We start from the raw sequence: 15,744 nt of genomic DNA, 5'->3' as shown, positions 1-15,744 counted from the left end.
CATGATCCTATTCCCTCCATCGCTGAAAACCTCATTTCAATCATTACAAAGGCGGTAGAGGCAGTGTGGATGTCACATTGTGGTATATACTTACTGGTAATCAAAGGATCCGTCCTGGTCTTTCTGATCTACGGGGTCCAAGGGGAGGTCTTTTTTGTCACGGACTGAGAAAGGAGGAACAACAGAGACGTGTTCAGAATGTTGCTGTTGGATTTGGATTTTGTATATAAAAAGTTAGTTTGAACACAAGTCGATGACTTCTTTGTTCACTTTATTAGCTGTTAAGAAACGCCGCGTCCCTTAATTCCACTCGTAAAGCTGAAGTAATGATCTTCCTGTTAAAATTAGCCGTGTCAAGGGTGGTTAAAGCTGGTTAAAGTCGGTTACTTAATATGCAGTTCTGTACATATGAAACTCTAAACGTTTATCACAAGGTTTCATGTCACACAGAAGAGGACGAAAGTCGTGTCCAAGCCTGTTTTAGTCACAGAACACCGGGTTGGGTTTGAACGGCGCCTCAGACAGGTTTTAATCGTGCACGTGAGCTCTCCTCTCATTAGTCACTTTTTCTCGAACAATCCTTATTATTGGGTGTTAATTTTCCACTTTTACAGCACCTACCCAGATATTTTGCGAAACCAGTCACGCAACCACCACCTGGACATTATAGAAACTGCAAAACATTAACACGACTCTGACATCTGCTGTTCCAAAGCATTGAATCATCACGTGTGCGAGGTCACCATCAATGCTGCACGACAACTATTGGTCTGAAGAAGCAAAATACCGTCGCAGACAGTTGCTTTGTTGAGTGAAACGGGGGTAGAATATTTGACAATTGGGCTGCTGTTTTTTCCTCGTTCACGCTCATAACGTTTCACAACAGTTTGTGAACTTAACAACTTCTCTCACTGACAAAATAAATGTCAAACATCCAGCAATAGTCGCATGGATGGAACAGTGGCCAGTAATGGAACAAAGTAGCAAACATGTGTCTTCAGAACAAGAGACTAACAAAAGATGATCCTATATCTGATAGTTTTAAGAGATACGATACATAGTTCTTTAAAATAAAGTTGCAGCTTTTAGTTTAAAAGAGAAGGCGGCTACTCTGACTAATGCAGTTTATAAGAATTCTGACTCTTTGTCTCCTTCTCCGTGTGGGGGGGTCTTACCTGGGTATTTGCCCCCGCGACTCCTCTTGATGAAGCAGACGATGAGGAGGATCAGTATGATGAGGGCAATGGCACACATCAGGCCAATGAACCAGCCTTGGGTGGCTATGTCCACCTGGTCTATGTAGGCTGAACATACACGCACACACGTGGAAAGAGAGAAGAGGGGATACACGGTGAGTCCCAGCGAACACATCAGACTAGATGTTTTCAATGCGCACGGTGGAGGTCGACAACTGTGTGTCTAGGATCTACAGCCACGAGATCCTAGATACCATCCGACTGGTTTCCCATTACCGAGTGCGTGGGTCTGAGGTGGGACACGAGGGTTTGTGGCATGAAAACAATTGTCGCTTCCCAGAGAGAATTTCAGTACAACCTAAAAGAACAAACATTCATTTACACTTTACAGTTGACATTATAGCCGATTACTGTTACAGATTTTAGCACTGAATTAGAATGAATTACTTTCTCCATGTCAGACACCAGAGCATGTCACAGCATCATGAATACATTAAGGTGCACTGCAGTTTATATACAGTCGTATATACAGTCATTAAGTCCATGCAAACTATTCAAGGGAGAACCTGGAGGTGCATCTGTGAAGCATTTACCATCAGAAGAGAGAATGTGAGTTGTGTGTGAGTCCGATGAATCCTTGAGTTCCATCTCACAGGAACGCAACTATCACTCCCACTCGTGCATTAGAGAAACACGTACTGACTGACTTGAGTAGCCCACCTGGCTGGAACCCCAGTTCCACCCGGCCAGGTGGGGCCTCACCTGGTTTGGTCTTAAAGATGAAAGATTCGCTGCTGACGCTGTTGAGCTCATGGGAGTAAACCCTCAGCTGGTACTTGGCGCCTGCGATCAGATCCGCCACTGTAATGGGGGGCTGCTGTTTCACCGGTACAACTTTCACCGACTTGTCGCCTTGAAGACACAAGAAAGGGGGCCAATCACACTCCAGAGGGTGTGGCCTTCGTTTTTTTTTTCCGCGGGAAACGCTGCGCAGACCAGCAAAGGTCACGGCATCCACGATGCTTTGCTGTCAGAGCAGCGTTCCCGGATGTGAATTGAGACTGATAACAATGCAGTGACCAGCCCCCATCATTAAGACCTGCCCCTTTAGGAGGACACACATGGAGTGGTTTAGAACGTCTACTACGTTTTCCCTCAAGGGCAAAAGTGAAAATGGGAAGCGAAGGAGAAGAAGGGCCTAAGGAGCAGGTGCTTTTTCAGGCAAACCCCACGACACTGTGGAATTCAGCGTCTACACCAGAATTGGCCAACTTTTGGGTAATGTGAGGGTTGGCAAAGCATTGTTTCGTCTCAAATGTCTCCGTGAGTTTTAAACAAAAAGAAAACGGCGAGCTGCCTCTTTCCGGTAGAAAGACGGGATGGTGGTGAGATGGACAAGCTGCGAGCACGACTCTGAGGTTGTAGTGAGAGGGGGGGGGGGCGGCACGAAGTGGTGACATCGTGCACCATGCTGTCAACCATTCGCCAAGCTCGACTCGTCGACCACAACTCATCCCCAAGCCATGCTATTATCAGCAGCCCTGGAACCAGCCAAGCCAAAGGTCTGCTGCGGACGGCAGACCTGCCAGTGCTTCGTCACATCCGTCTTCAATGTGGCGCCGTCAGCGAGGCCAAGACGTGAGCTTTGGTAGAGTGATCGTTATCTTCTTACGTGGAAGAAAAACCTGATCAAATGTCTTTCATCGATGAGATCTCCCTTTGGGTCTGACTTCACAGTTTCTTCATTTAACATAAAGTCTGCTATTTGGTCGGTATGTAACCACGCCAGATGCATTGTTACGTTTTAGCGTTGAATCACAGTTACATCGTTATATTATTGCCGTGGTTGTTACGTTGTGGTGTTACGTTGCTACTTTAAATCAGAATGTTTTTACGTCAGTGTTCTTAGCTTATTTCGATATGTTATGTTGTTACCTTGTTAGATTGTAACAACGTTGTTATGTCACACTGTTAAGTTGATACATTGCTTTGATATGTTGTGCTGTTACGTCACATTGTTACGTTGCGTTGAGATTGTGTTGTTCCTGGTTTCATTGTTACTCGTATCACTTGAGCTCAGGGCGAAGAGAATGATTTACATTTCCACAGCCGTAATTCCATCAGTGTAACAACACACGACCAAATGTTAAACTATATATACGTTTTAGATCACGTGATTTTTTAGATCGTCTTGTCTCCTCTAAAAAAAAACCTACCATAATAATTATAGATCATTCATTTATTTTTAATTGTTAAATCAAAAAAGTAATGTTAAAACATGTTGATATATATTATATTAAGTGGGGAAATTACAATGATATGAAATGCCAACCTAGCTTGTTTCAGATACAGCACTGTTCTATGTGCAGTAAAAATACAGTTATAAATGAATGCTGTGGGTAGTAAAAATTATTAAAATAATTATTATATTATGAGCAGACACTATCTTCTGTAATACAAATCATGCATCATGAACACAAAATAGAAGATGTATACAACAGTACTATGAAGTGGTCATGCTATTGTTACCTTTCATCATGCAAATAGACTGATTTAAATATATATATATATATACGTTTTAAAAAAATGTAATTAAATTGAACTTTAAATGAATCTTTTACTGCGGAAAACGTTTCTTTTAAATTCTAAGCTTGTATGGAAACATAAACTGTCTTTTCATTGCTCTTATGCCCAAACCCTTAAAATTATTTCCAACTTTTGCAAGAATTCTCATTTAATATTATATATATATATATAAAGTACGGCCAGTTTTTCTGTTTCACGCGACCAAAGCCTCATTCTAAATCCTCTTCTGACAGACATGCAGATCCGTCTGGATCTCAGTCGGAGAGACCGGGGGAGGATGAGGGGCATGATGATGAGAGGCGGGGGGAGGATGATGATGAGAGGCGGGGGGAGTGTCACAGGCCTCCTCCCACTATTTACTGAGAGTCAAAGCTTTCAAATGTGACCTTGGAGAACGGGGGAGGGGTGGGAGGGGTGTTAACCATTAGATCAGTCTCATCATCCCCCTTTCCTCCCTCCCTCTCTCCCTTTCTCGTTATATTCACATTCAGACATCATTAAGAATTAAAGCCGTGATCCAAGAACATGAAAAATACATCCTCCTTCCTTTGTGTTCTTGTTCAAAAGTGCAATTACAAAGAGATTAAACATGCTGGTTTATCCAATCTCAGTCCTTTTTTTATAAAAGCACGACTTTAAGAGTGCTCCACACCCAATCCAAAGCAAAACACGGTGATTATGGAAGCGTGGAGGGCCAGACGAAGCAAGACGAGCAGCCCATTCGCACAGAGCACAGGAGCCACAGGAAGCCAAGCAGCGTGATTAAAGAAACCATCGGGACGGGGCACTGCACAGCAAGGCAATGAGCAACATGTGAAGAAGAGGCAGAGATAGAAACACACACAGAAACTCAGACTGTGGTCTGTTGGGCTTTTTTTTTTTTTTTACAGATCAGGACGTCAGTCTTTAGGTGCAAACATAACATTCTTCAACGAGAAGTAAAACTACAGGCCAATAGAGCGCAGCACGTGCTGCTGTCAAAGTTGATCTCCCGTGAGATTCTGTGGGCACCAATGGGCGTAATCAGTGGCCACTGCTACTATTCTGCTGCTGATTGACTGACTGAGAGCCTTGTCTACTGAATCTATTGGCAGGAGTAGCAGGTCCAACCATGTATTTATAAGGCTGACCACCAGTAACACCCACTCAATTGCTGATGACATTGGAACCGGTGGTTTTACTCATGTCCTCTGTCCCTTAAATGCTCTTTACTTAGCAAAATGTTGCATAAAAGAGCTTTGCATTAAGGTTGCTGGTCATCAGTAAGAAAGAAACACATTTCAGCAAAACCCTTAAAGCAAGGAATTTGATCAAATAAAAACCTGCCATTGATTTTTTAGTTTTTGCATTGCTCCATCTTGTTATAGTAATACAAACGTAGCTGCCAACAACAAGGAATTGATAATTACATTTCTGCCCAGTGGAGGTTTTGTAAGGAAAAGGGCTCTTACCCATCCTGTCCCTTCCTTAAAAAATAGCGTTGGTGCTTAATGAGTGTTTTAAGCCGCATTAAGCAGAAAGAAAGAATCCTGTATATCCAGAGAGAGCAGTTATGGGTTAAGTGTCTTGCTCAGGGACACGTAGACGCGGGACAGCCGGGGATCGAACCATCAACCCTGCCGGGAGCACCCTCTCATCTCTGTCTGTTCACCACGGTCGCCCCCTTCAGGCCAACTCTGGCAACTCTGGTCAGGTAAAGCAGATAAAGTGTGCAGCAAAGACTTTTCACAAGTGGAAATTTAGTTGGAAATAAACCAAACGACGTTTAGGCCCCGACTACCAAAGCAGTTGGTGGAAAGATGATAAAGCGCTGATAAAGTTGGGTTCTTTGCTACAACCCAAAAACAACATCACACACAGTCCTTTGGGCCGTTATTGATTTCAAAGATGTTGATAGTGCGGCTTTCAAACTCGTGGTCTAGGAGATCCTCCTTAGTGTCTCAACCTTTTCATACACCTAAAATCTGTTTTTTGATCGTCTCACTACTCTGGCTCCTTCAGCCTTCAACGAGGAGGTTCGGATGTAGCTCTTAGCTTAGCTTCGCTCACTGTGGGCTCGGTCTGGTTTCTTACTGTCCAGTGTGAACTCTAGCACAAACTCGCTGCTGCCGGCCGGGAAGTTGTGTCTCCAGCTGACGTTAGCGTAGTTACTGTTAGGCTCCACCGTCAGATTCCAGATCTTCCACCTATCGGCCACTACACAAAGGGGAGGGGTCGGGGGTACAGGGTTAAAGGTCAGGGGCAAAGGGCAGAGATTGCAAAGTTACAACACCCATACATAGGACTCTATTTAGACCTTTGCATGGTGCCGCCACTAAGGGACTCTAACTGCAAAACGTGTTATCCAGATCATAGTCTGCTTTAAACAAGAAGAAAGTTACATGTTCATGGACAAAAAATTCCAGAAAAACTTTGTGTTCATGAAACACGTACTTGTTGCAATGTTTACTTCTGGGTCAGAAACTAAAAGGAAAATGATGAGCTGTGCCAACATCACAACCCTCATCCATACTGTGTTGAATGGAACTCTCTCCAAGACTTTTCCCTTCATCAACATCCATTTAACCACAAAGGACAGTTTGGATTCTCACTCCCTGACCAGGAGGACAGTTGCTGGCTACATCCCGATATTCTGAAGTAACTCCCCACTTTTTCTACGGTGGGTACAGCACAGCTCATCGGAATGCAGCGCTGATGCAGCCTCCTGTTCGGTCAGGTGGGAGAAGACAACTGTCTTTTCATATCCATCAAGTCATTCATGGTCAACTACAAACACCAGAAGGAAAAAAAAGGTAGAAAACCACAGTGGGACAACAGCATGTACCCAACACGTTCTGATCAGTGCGCTTGATGGTGACCCGCTCTGCAGTTGTGGTGGTAGTGGTCGCCTCGGCTGTAGTGGTGGTGGTGGTAGAAGGAGTAGTAGCAGTAGTAGTAGCAGTAGTAGTAGTAGGAGGAGGAGGAGGAGGAGGAGGTGTCGGAGTGGCAGAAGTCGAGGTACTAATGGTTGTAGGAGTCACGGCAGTAGGAGGAAGAGGAGCGAGAGGAGGAGGAGTGGGAGAGAAAGCCGAGGCCACGGAGGCATCGGTAAGCTCGACTACAGGGGAGGAGGAGGAGGAGGAGGGAGAGAGCAAAGGGTTAAAGACAATCCAGCAGGAACATAAACAGGCTCACAGGCGGTAACACACACCGGAGGGAGTTCACTCATGCGCCAAGAGCCAATGAACGACCACAATGTTCTCTGATGGGATCCAAACACACTTGACGAAGCTTCCACTGCCACCAAGAGGACGGATGCTGATGATACAACATATCGCTGTGTTTCCTTTAAAGGGGCTGGTTATGAGAACCTGGGATTGTTTAAAGGGGCACCCCACTGGTAAAATGAAAGACCTGTCACTTCAGTCATTATGGGAAGGACCAACTGAGACACAGAGAGTTGGTTAGAGTGCTGAAAGGGCCACAGGACATTTACTAGAACTGACTGGGCTTTATCACATTTGAGAGAATACCCCCTGACGACGTTATCGGGTTGGCCTTGGTGCTGATGATGTCATCTTCGGTGACCTCACCGCCGACTTTAAGACCACAACTTTAGAAGAAAAGCCTGCTACAAACAAGGAGTTTGAATTCATGGGTCAAAGAAAAATGCCGATATCGTTTGCATCATGGGAAATGTTGGATCCAGTAATGTCCCCTATATTGTGGACTAAAAGACATTGCAACCTCTGCTACTTTGATTTGGACACCTTTATTTCAAAATGTGCCTCTCACAGGTGCCCACATTTTATGGAAACGCTGTTTAAATTGTCCAGAGTTCCGCTTTAAGTATTGGTCCTCTCCTTTATTGACCTTATTGTGTAGGTCAATGCTTTCGGGAAAAACAATGAAAATGTCTGTGTGGGGAAAAGTATCTATGGTGTCATTAACTAGGTCTTTTTTATTTGCTGTCTGATTAGATAAACCAATTTAAAATGAAGCCAAACGAATGCATCCAGCCCCTGGGCAGATGTGTTTTGGGACTCTTGTAAAGCAGTGGCGCCCTCTTCTGGAAGTCAGGCTCCGCCCAAGTTGGGACCGGCCCGCCCTTTTCCCGCTTCAGAGTGACGGTCCCTCCTTCCACACCGTAAAAGTCAAGATCATCACCAGCCGGCATGCTTACATCTGCGAGGCCGATGTGAAAGCACAGCGAGATGAAGGAGAACATCAGCGTGTTCAGAAGCACAAGCCGGCTCAGCCCGGAGCTCCAGGCAGCCTTACCTGCAGTCCTCGTCACCGTGTGTAGACGAGAATGAACAGCAGCAGTGGACGTAGACGGCAGAGTGGTGGGACTTTTCAGAAGAGCTCATAAGCGAGGGGATCGAGCCTGTGAGCGACGGCTGATCACAGCACACTCGACATGTCACATCCTTCATCAAAATGTGACATGTTGGTACCTCACACACACACACACACAAACACAGCAGTGTCATCGTGACATTGTGTCCAATGACGGGTGAATGGTGAACTAAAAGCCAAAGGCTACGTTGCATCTGATGGCAAACAAGAAGAGGCCGCCGAGAGATCGTACAGGTGCGCCATCAGGGATCGGTTCAAGGGTCAACATGAACGCCAAGGCAGGATTCTCCATCAGCTCTCTGGTCTCTGGTACAATGTGGTGCCAAAGATTTGTGAAATAGTTCTGATATTACATTTTGAAATGACCGGCTGTGTATGTATGTTTCCCTCACTAAGTATGTGCACCACAGAGGGAAACCTGAGCATGTTGAGTGCTCTTCAATCCCTGACAGCACACAGCAGCAGGCAAACAGCAGCCACACACACACACAGAGGGGAGACGAAGGTGATGAAGACGAAAGGGGGAGATTGCAGTATACACAGCAGTTCAGTCCAATAGCAACAAGTTACATCATTTTTGACTTGGGTTTTGATTTTGAAATAACTCCAGAAACGCATACTGTATTATTATTTTTGACTTTTTAAAGTGTGTTTAAATTAATCTTAATGGGAAACAATAAATTGATGAATAATAGATTAAGCCTGATGTAAACATCTGAATTGAAAATAGTTTGAGGACCAACTCTAAGGTCACTGAGCATTAGGATTTTGGTCCAAAATGTTATTTTAATACTTGCCCCCATGGTGTTAATCCTAATTCTAGAGGATCTACCACTCAATAAAGAGGAAGCAAGATCTGCTGTGCTTTCCAGCTCTCATATTAAGGAATGAAAAGGAGGAAATAAGGAATGGCTTCCTGTAGGGTACCACATCCCTGCCGTGACTATGTACAATAAATGAATATATACACATGCCCACCAGAGGGAACTGCAGGGGGGTAGAATTGCACGTCAGTGGTCATTACAGTGCAGGTGGACTGCGCTGCTGCTCAGTGTTAACTGACAGGGAGACGGACAGATGTGGAGGGGGAGGGAAAGGCGGCAGGCACACTGCACTTCTCATTCCCCGTTACCTAGAGCTGTGGAGTCAGTAAGGTTTTCTGCCAATAAAAAGAGAGGTGGAGACAGGGGACAGGGGACAGGTGTAAGAGGACACAGGGGGACAACAAGCACAAGACAGCAGCTGGAAGGTTTGAATTCATTACTAAGGATGCCAATCTGTTCAGGCTCATAGGTCTCCGCCTCCGTCACACTTCTCTTTACACTGAAGAAAAGGCCCTGGTGATAATTGCTCAGTGGCATTATTTTGATGTAGTACTTTTTTTTTTTTTTTAAATGATATATTTCTGCATCCCAACTGCACAAAAAAATCCTCTTTCAAAACGTCAACGGCAAACTGATGCGCTGAGTATCCGCCATTATTGGACTTTGGCTTTTCCATTTGCAGATTGACTATGAACACACGTGCAGGTCTATGACCTGCATATGAAGGGTGCATCAAGAATGAAAACCGGTTACAGTTTTATTCAATTGCCATCAAGCATTGTTCAATAGTGAAACCACACTTCATACAATCTGCATTACATCAGTTAATCTTACATCCAAAACTCACTCAGACCAACAAAACACTTCATACGTCTCTCAAGATAAACTCAGTCCACCAATCGCTGGCAACAGATTCGCATTCAGAAAACATGTCCCTCAACACCCTGACATAAAAACACTAGCAACAGGGAGCATTACATAAACTATAACTATTATTATTATAACTTTTATTGAATGTTTGAATGAATAGAATTATTTCATTATAGAAGAAGCAATAGATTAAGAATGAATCACAAAAAATCCTGAAAGGTTTCAGTCTCTCCCTCCTCTGTGAGGCAACCTTTGGATACCTAAAAATCATCAATTACTGTATAATAGGTTTTAAAATGTAGATATGGATGTATTGTACTGTAATATGTATCATCTCAATGTTTACTATTGAGGCAACTGTTGCTTGGTGCAGATTTGGCTGCAGCCTCAGACTCTGTTCACAACATGTATTTCATCAGCGCTCTTGGCTCTCTTCCTCTCCTTTGTCCTCCACATCACTCCTCTTTCTCTAAACAAACAAAATCTGTTCCGAGTTCCACCCTTACACCAATATCTCCAACATTGACCAAATGAAAGCTTTTAGAATTTCAGACAAGCTGTAAATGAGCTAGTCAAACATGGTTATCTGAGGGTTTTCTATAACTCTGCCATATGTAAAAACACCTGTCAAGTCACTGAAATACTGGAAAAACAAGAGGTTCGTAAACTGATCCAGTTGCGTGTCACTGTTTGTGTGCGTATGTGAGTCACATCGATGATGTCATCTTTCAAAGGAAGAGCAGTTCTCTCTGGATGTGATAACAAAGAGGCCTGTGTTCACTGAAGGGCAACAAACTAATCCACTTTAGACTCCTACGTCACCTTCTCTCTCACACGGAGGGATTCTCAATATGCACCACGGAACCAACGAGTGATGGAAACAATCTCACCATACAGTGGAAGCGCCAATGCAGCAAAGCGGGGGTTCAGAATTAGTAGCCACTATTGTGGTAAACTGGGGTCACAAACAATTCTGCTCAACTTGGAAATATCTGAATCTATTTTCTACCTCAAGGCCAATTTTAGCTTGATGAGTGAAATGTGTCAGAAAGCAAAGATACCGATCAACTAAATGAGGTGAGGTGACATTTGGGGATTCTGATGCCTCGTCCCCCCTCACTTAGAAAAACAGTGAAAAACACATTTCTTTGGGAGACGCTGAATGCGAGATCTTTTTGTCCCACGCAGAAAGACTCACCTTCGTTGGCGGACGAGGGGGACTCCTCAGCGTAGACCTCGCCGGCTCCCACCTGTGTGAGTGCTGACAGGTAGAACTTGTAGCGAGTAGATCGCTCCGGAAGTCGTACGCTGAAGTGTGTGACGTTGGGCGGGAGAGTCTCCAGCTGTGCACGACCAACTCTGCTGCCGTTGACTGCGCGCACACACACACACACACGCACACACACACACACACACAATAGGTTAGCTTCCTATTATAATCCCCAATAATAACAATGAGAATGATTCATTAGTTCATTTAATTTCCGTGTACTGTGTTGCAATGAATAGAAACATTGTCGCCTCAGACTTGCAGTGGCAGATTACTGCGGACATTTTACGTTTTTTCATCTTCATGTCAACAATGTTAAACTTGTTTGGTCGAAAGCTTTCTGGTTGTCTCGATTTGTCTCCATTTTATATATCGCTTAGAGGATCACGGGGTCAATTCAGCTGACGCTGGACGAGAGAATCGTCACAAATCTAATTTACTCACATGTGAGTATTAAAGCAAAGCAAGTCCCACAAACAAATGCATAGCAGTCTTGTGAGTAATTAAGCCGATCACCGGCAAGTGGGAGCACAGAGTTTAAAAATGCTTCTGGTAATAGTCGATACTTTGGGTTTGAGAGGATCGAAGCTGCTCACCTATTTGGTACTTGAGCTGGTATCCAATCAGAATACCGTTGGGCTCCAGAGGTTTGTCCCATTCAAGGTGGATGGTGTCAAAAGTTCTCCGGTTGATAGTGAAAAACTTCGGAGCATCGGGCACTGCAGACACACAAAACAGGCTTAGAGACACCAGAGCTGACAAACAGGTTCCATGGAGGTTTTCTGAAGTACATCCATGGTCATCTATGGTCAAATATAGTGTCGACCACAGATAAATAATAGTTGAAATATTTCATGGGACCAGGAGTTTGCAGGGTCCGTGTCCTCACCTCCCTCCTTGGTGATGACCTCCACGGTGTTGCTGGGTGGACCTTCAAAGAGGTTGTTGGCCACAACCAGGAACATCTTGTATCTGGAGTAGGGCACCAAGTCGCTGAGGATGCCAGACGGTTCGGCCGCGATGCTGTAGAAACCTTTAGTCTTCTTCTCCTTACTGACCACTAGACCAGGAACCAGACTGGACTCACGCCAGAAGTACAGCTGAAAGGTAGAAGCGTGAGCAATGGGTCGGCAGCGCAGAAGAAGGCAAGGAGGTTAATTCAACCAGAGAAATAGTCCGAAAACTGAGGATCTATTCTCAGACTAGCTGTGCAGTAACTCCATTATCATTAGACAAACACGGGCCGTCTCACTCGGTACTCCTTGAATTCTCCCTGCACAGAGCTCAGGTCCACGGGCTTCCAGTGCAGGACGGCCTTGGTGCTGTCAAACTTCGACACCCGCAGGTCAGTGGGGGCATAGACGGGTTCTGAACGAACAAAAAGGGACAAAGTGCGTGAGCAGTCGGAGGAGTTGTCAGTGACTACTGATTTTGGGAGGTTGGCTTTGGTATTTTCCCAAACAAATATGATATGTGTCGACTCACTGTCCTCTCCGGAGTATCCAACTACCACATTGGACTCTGGTCCTCGTCCAAACTCGTTCCTGGCCTGAACTTTGATCTCGTAGGAAATGTAGGTCTCTGTGTTGTGGACGACATGTTTGGATTCGGCTGTGGTCACGTTACTCCACTCCTCTCCCAAATCCTTCCGTCGCCACCACACGCCGTAGTGCAGGTTTGGCCCGTTCCTCTCCAGATCGAGCAGAGGCTGGACAAAACAAGACAGGACGCTGACATGCGCACTTACCGAGAGCGAGGTGGAGTTTGGGTTTTTACTCGTAAAGAACATAACACCCAACCGATCGACCCAAACTGCTGTTCTTCTCACTAATAAAATAGTTCTTTCAGGCAACTTGCCCCTCGTCTCAGGAGTTGTGCATTTGGGTGCATTACCTCCCAGGTTATCTCCATATTGTCCTTCTTTGATCCCCATCCTCGTAGACCTCTGGGGATGACATCTGGGGCTGGATGCAACAAAACAAAATGTACTCAGCATTGATACTTTCTTTCTGCAAGATGTCGGTAGGTTGCTGGGACCAGATGTCCGTCATTTAGTCATCAAATTCATAAGTCTTAATCAAAGTACCTGAAGTATTGTTATGTGACGGTACACTAACTCACCGGCTCCGCTGGTCTGGTACCGGGGCGAGGGGCGGCTGGGCTGACTGCGGCCCACCGCGTTGATGGCGATGACCCTGAACTGGTAGTTGACGAAGGGGGCGAGCTGCAGGATGACAGAGTTGAGGTCCCCTGGGTATGTGGACAGGTCCTGCCACCTGCCCGGCTCCCAACGGTCCTCCTCAAACTGGACCAGGAATTCTGCAGGGATGACAAAACCACTTATTGATGATGCAGCGGCGATCACAGGCGGGTCATGTGGTCATGGACTACGCCAACAGGTACAAACGTTTATTATTATTTATCCATCACCACCTTTTATTCCTCCTTTATCCACGTAATCTCCCTACAGGATGCACTGGAGTTCTTCCACATACACGAATCAAATGTGAATGTATGTATGACACATTTAGGACGCAGACATGTGAGGACGCAGGTGTGTTGATTCTCTCGGGATGTGCAGGAAGATGAGAAGTGTGTGTGCGTATACTGACGCGTCACAGGGCTCCGGTGGTCGTTTCCGGGGATCCAGGTGAGGCGAACGCTGCGGGCTGCAGGATCTGACAGGTCCAGATCCATGGGAGGGTCAGGGTGGTCTGCAGAGAGAAATTAAACAACCCGACCTTAGACATACAAACAAACACATTTACACACAACCAAAGACGTGCAGCAACACTCAAACTGTCCAATGCCATCCATCCCGGTCATTAGTCGGTAAATTACAATTTAAGATACACTTTAATGAGATCAATACACGTATACCAATAGCGCTGCAGTGTCAGGAGGTTTCAAGAAATGGTAAAAACATCGAAATGAGGACAAATGGGACAACATACTCTACTAATGAGATCCACAAAAAATGACATGAGTGCAAATTTGGTTCCAAACTGGAGAGAACGTTGCTCGTCTCACTATGAGATTAACTGACTTGACGGGATGTTTTATGGAGCATGTTAAAAAAACTCTTTATTAAAAACTCCTCTCAGACACACACACGGGCAGCAGAAGCACACATTTAGCTGGAGGCGGAGGACAATAAGAAGATGAGGTAGACACAAGAAGGAAAAAGACAGAACCCCACCCAAGCCGTGTGTTACCTGGAGGCAAGGCACTAGAGACTGAGGGGTTGAGGGAGGCTTCCTCTGTGGGGCGGGTCGAGGACCAGGAAGTGGGTATAAAGGTTAGAGTACGCAGGTTAGTCTACCAGCCGGTCTACTACAAGGCAGCACAATGGCTAACAGGTCATCTAATACACACTGTGTTAATGTAAGTCCAGTCTGTATGACGTCCTATGAGGCTGATGTTAGGGAATCTTTTCTTATGTCCTTGTTTCTACCATCAATGGCCCAAACGGACCATATTTACATGTGAAACTTTTTGATGAATTTGATGGCTTCTTCCATCAAAAACACTAATCGACCATCCTCTGGGAACCAGGAGGTCGTTAAACAAAAAGTCTTTTTGGACACGTTTCTCATTTGGAAATACTTGATATAGATAGATAAATAGATATGAAAAGTCTCACATATTAAAATAATAATATGTTCATGCTGTCATCACTATAGCTGCACTACAGCATTTCCTACACCCCACTAGCGTCTCCATATGCTGCATGCATACTGCTGAATTAGTGGGTTAAGGTAAAGCTTGGTTGGTTAAAGTTAAAGCTAGTTAAAGGTTCACATTTTAGTAAACAATAAAACATGCATGATTTCCCTTTGAAGACAAAGAGCTGAAAAATAGCACAGTGTCAAGAGAAGACATTTACAGAGAATATCTCTAAAGAAAATATAAAAAGCATTAATACAAAGCAAAAGTAAAAGCGTAGTAGAGTGTGTGCGTGTGTGTGTGTGTGTGTGTGTGCAAACAAAGTATGCTGTCATAATGAACTATTCTCCACCACCACCAGGGGGGACGTGCCTCATCCGATATGTGCGTCCCGGCCATCGGCTGACTGTGAGCTCCAAAGGCTTTGCACTATTCATATTTATAGCTATTAAATCGTTGTTAAATTCAAGGAGTCTCTCCTGATTGAATTGTGTTTAAGGTCAAAGAAAAGTCAGCGCTCAGCTTCAATCGCTGATGTGATTCCGCGAAAAGTCAGTGAGAACTTGAGTCCTGACTAAGGACAAGCAAGTGGATCACATTACTCTGGCTTACTGTCCCTTATTGGCCTCTACGCATCATAAAAAAGGACAATATTTCTGTAAAATACTTTGTTCTCTGCTGTCCGAATGAAGGGGAACGCCTGTGCCTGTGTTCTAATGTGAAACATAAGTGTACATATGTTGTATTTTTTTAAATTTTGCCTGAAAAGAAATTACTTCCCTCCATCTCTATGTAACATGGAGATACCCGGCTAAAAACACACGTGAGCCGTAGCTCAGTGTGTGGACGGCATCTGTGGTGAAATCCTCAGGCTGTGGTGAGATGATTCGGGGAGGTCAACCCCTCTTTCTAATCCTCTATGAGTCTATGATCCTTGGATCCGAAGAGCCGCACGTGGAGAAGAGCGCCAGCTGCCTCAGCGTAACGCTGGACT

General features: G+C 44.9%; 1 protein-coding gene across 43 annotated transcripts in view; it reads right to left on the bottom strand.

Annotated features, from left to right (window-relative positions):
* nfasca (neurofascin homolog (chicken) a) overlaps positions 1 to 15,744 on the bottom strand; it is a 73,733-nt gene that overhangs the window by 8,922 nt on the left and 49,067 nt on the right. For 16 of the 43 annotated variants that reach the window (XR_013453217.1, XM_078092271.1, XM_078092273.1 and 13 more), the window contains 16 exons: positions 14,300 to 14,344; positions 13,697 to 13,798; positions 13,206 to 13,403; positions 12,978 to 13,048; positions 12,570 to 12,792; positions 12,337 to 12,452; positions 11,974 to 12,184; positions 11,681 to 11,803; positions 11,013 to 11,186; positions 9,253 to 9,279; positions 6,607 to 6,879; positions 5,856 to 5,978; positions 1,959 to 2,108; positions 1,176 to 1,304; positions 622 to 657; positions 95 to 164 (listed from right to left, as the gene is read on the bottom strand). Coding sequence is in view for 34 of the 43 variants with exons in the window: in XM_078092271.1 (XP_077948397.1) it covers positions 95 to 164; positions 622 to 657; positions 1,176 to 1,304; positions 1,959 to 2,108; positions 5,856 to 5,978; positions 6,607 to 6,879; positions 9,253 to 9,279; positions 11,013 to 11,186; positions 11,681 to 11,803; positions 11,974 to 12,184; positions 12,337 to 12,452; positions 12,570 to 12,792; positions 12,978 to 13,048; positions 13,206 to 13,403; positions 13,697 to 13,798; positions 14,300 to 14,344 (2,071 nt within the window). In the remaining 9 variants the exon portion in view is untranslated. Of the gene's footprint in view, positions 1 to 94; positions 165 to 621; positions 674 to 1,175; positions 1,305 to 1,958; positions 2,109 to 5,855; positions 5,979 to 6,606; positions 6,880 to 9,252; positions 9,280 to 11,012; positions 11,187 to 11,680; positions 11,804 to 11,973; positions 12,185 to 12,336; positions 12,453 to 12,569; positions 12,793 to 12,977; positions 13,049 to 13,205; positions 13,404 to 13,696; positions 13,799 to 14,299; positions 14,345 to 15,744 lie in introns of all 43 variants that reach the window. The other 27 variants (XM_078092281.1, XM_078092290.1, XM_078092286.1 and 24 more) reach the window with 13 other exon arrangements.

Source organism: Gasterosteus aculeatus, chromosome 17 (assembly GCF_964276395.1).
Source record: "Gasterosteus aculeatus chromosome 17, fGasAcu3.hap1.1, whole genome shotgun sequence".
In the NCBI taxonomy this organism is placed as follows: Eukaryota; Metazoa; Chordata; class Actinopteri; order Perciformes; family Gasterosteidae; genus Gasterosteus; species Gasterosteus aculeatus.
The sequence above is the reverse complement of the archived record's forward strand: the minus strand, read 5'-3'. Positions and strand labels throughout refer to the sequence as shown.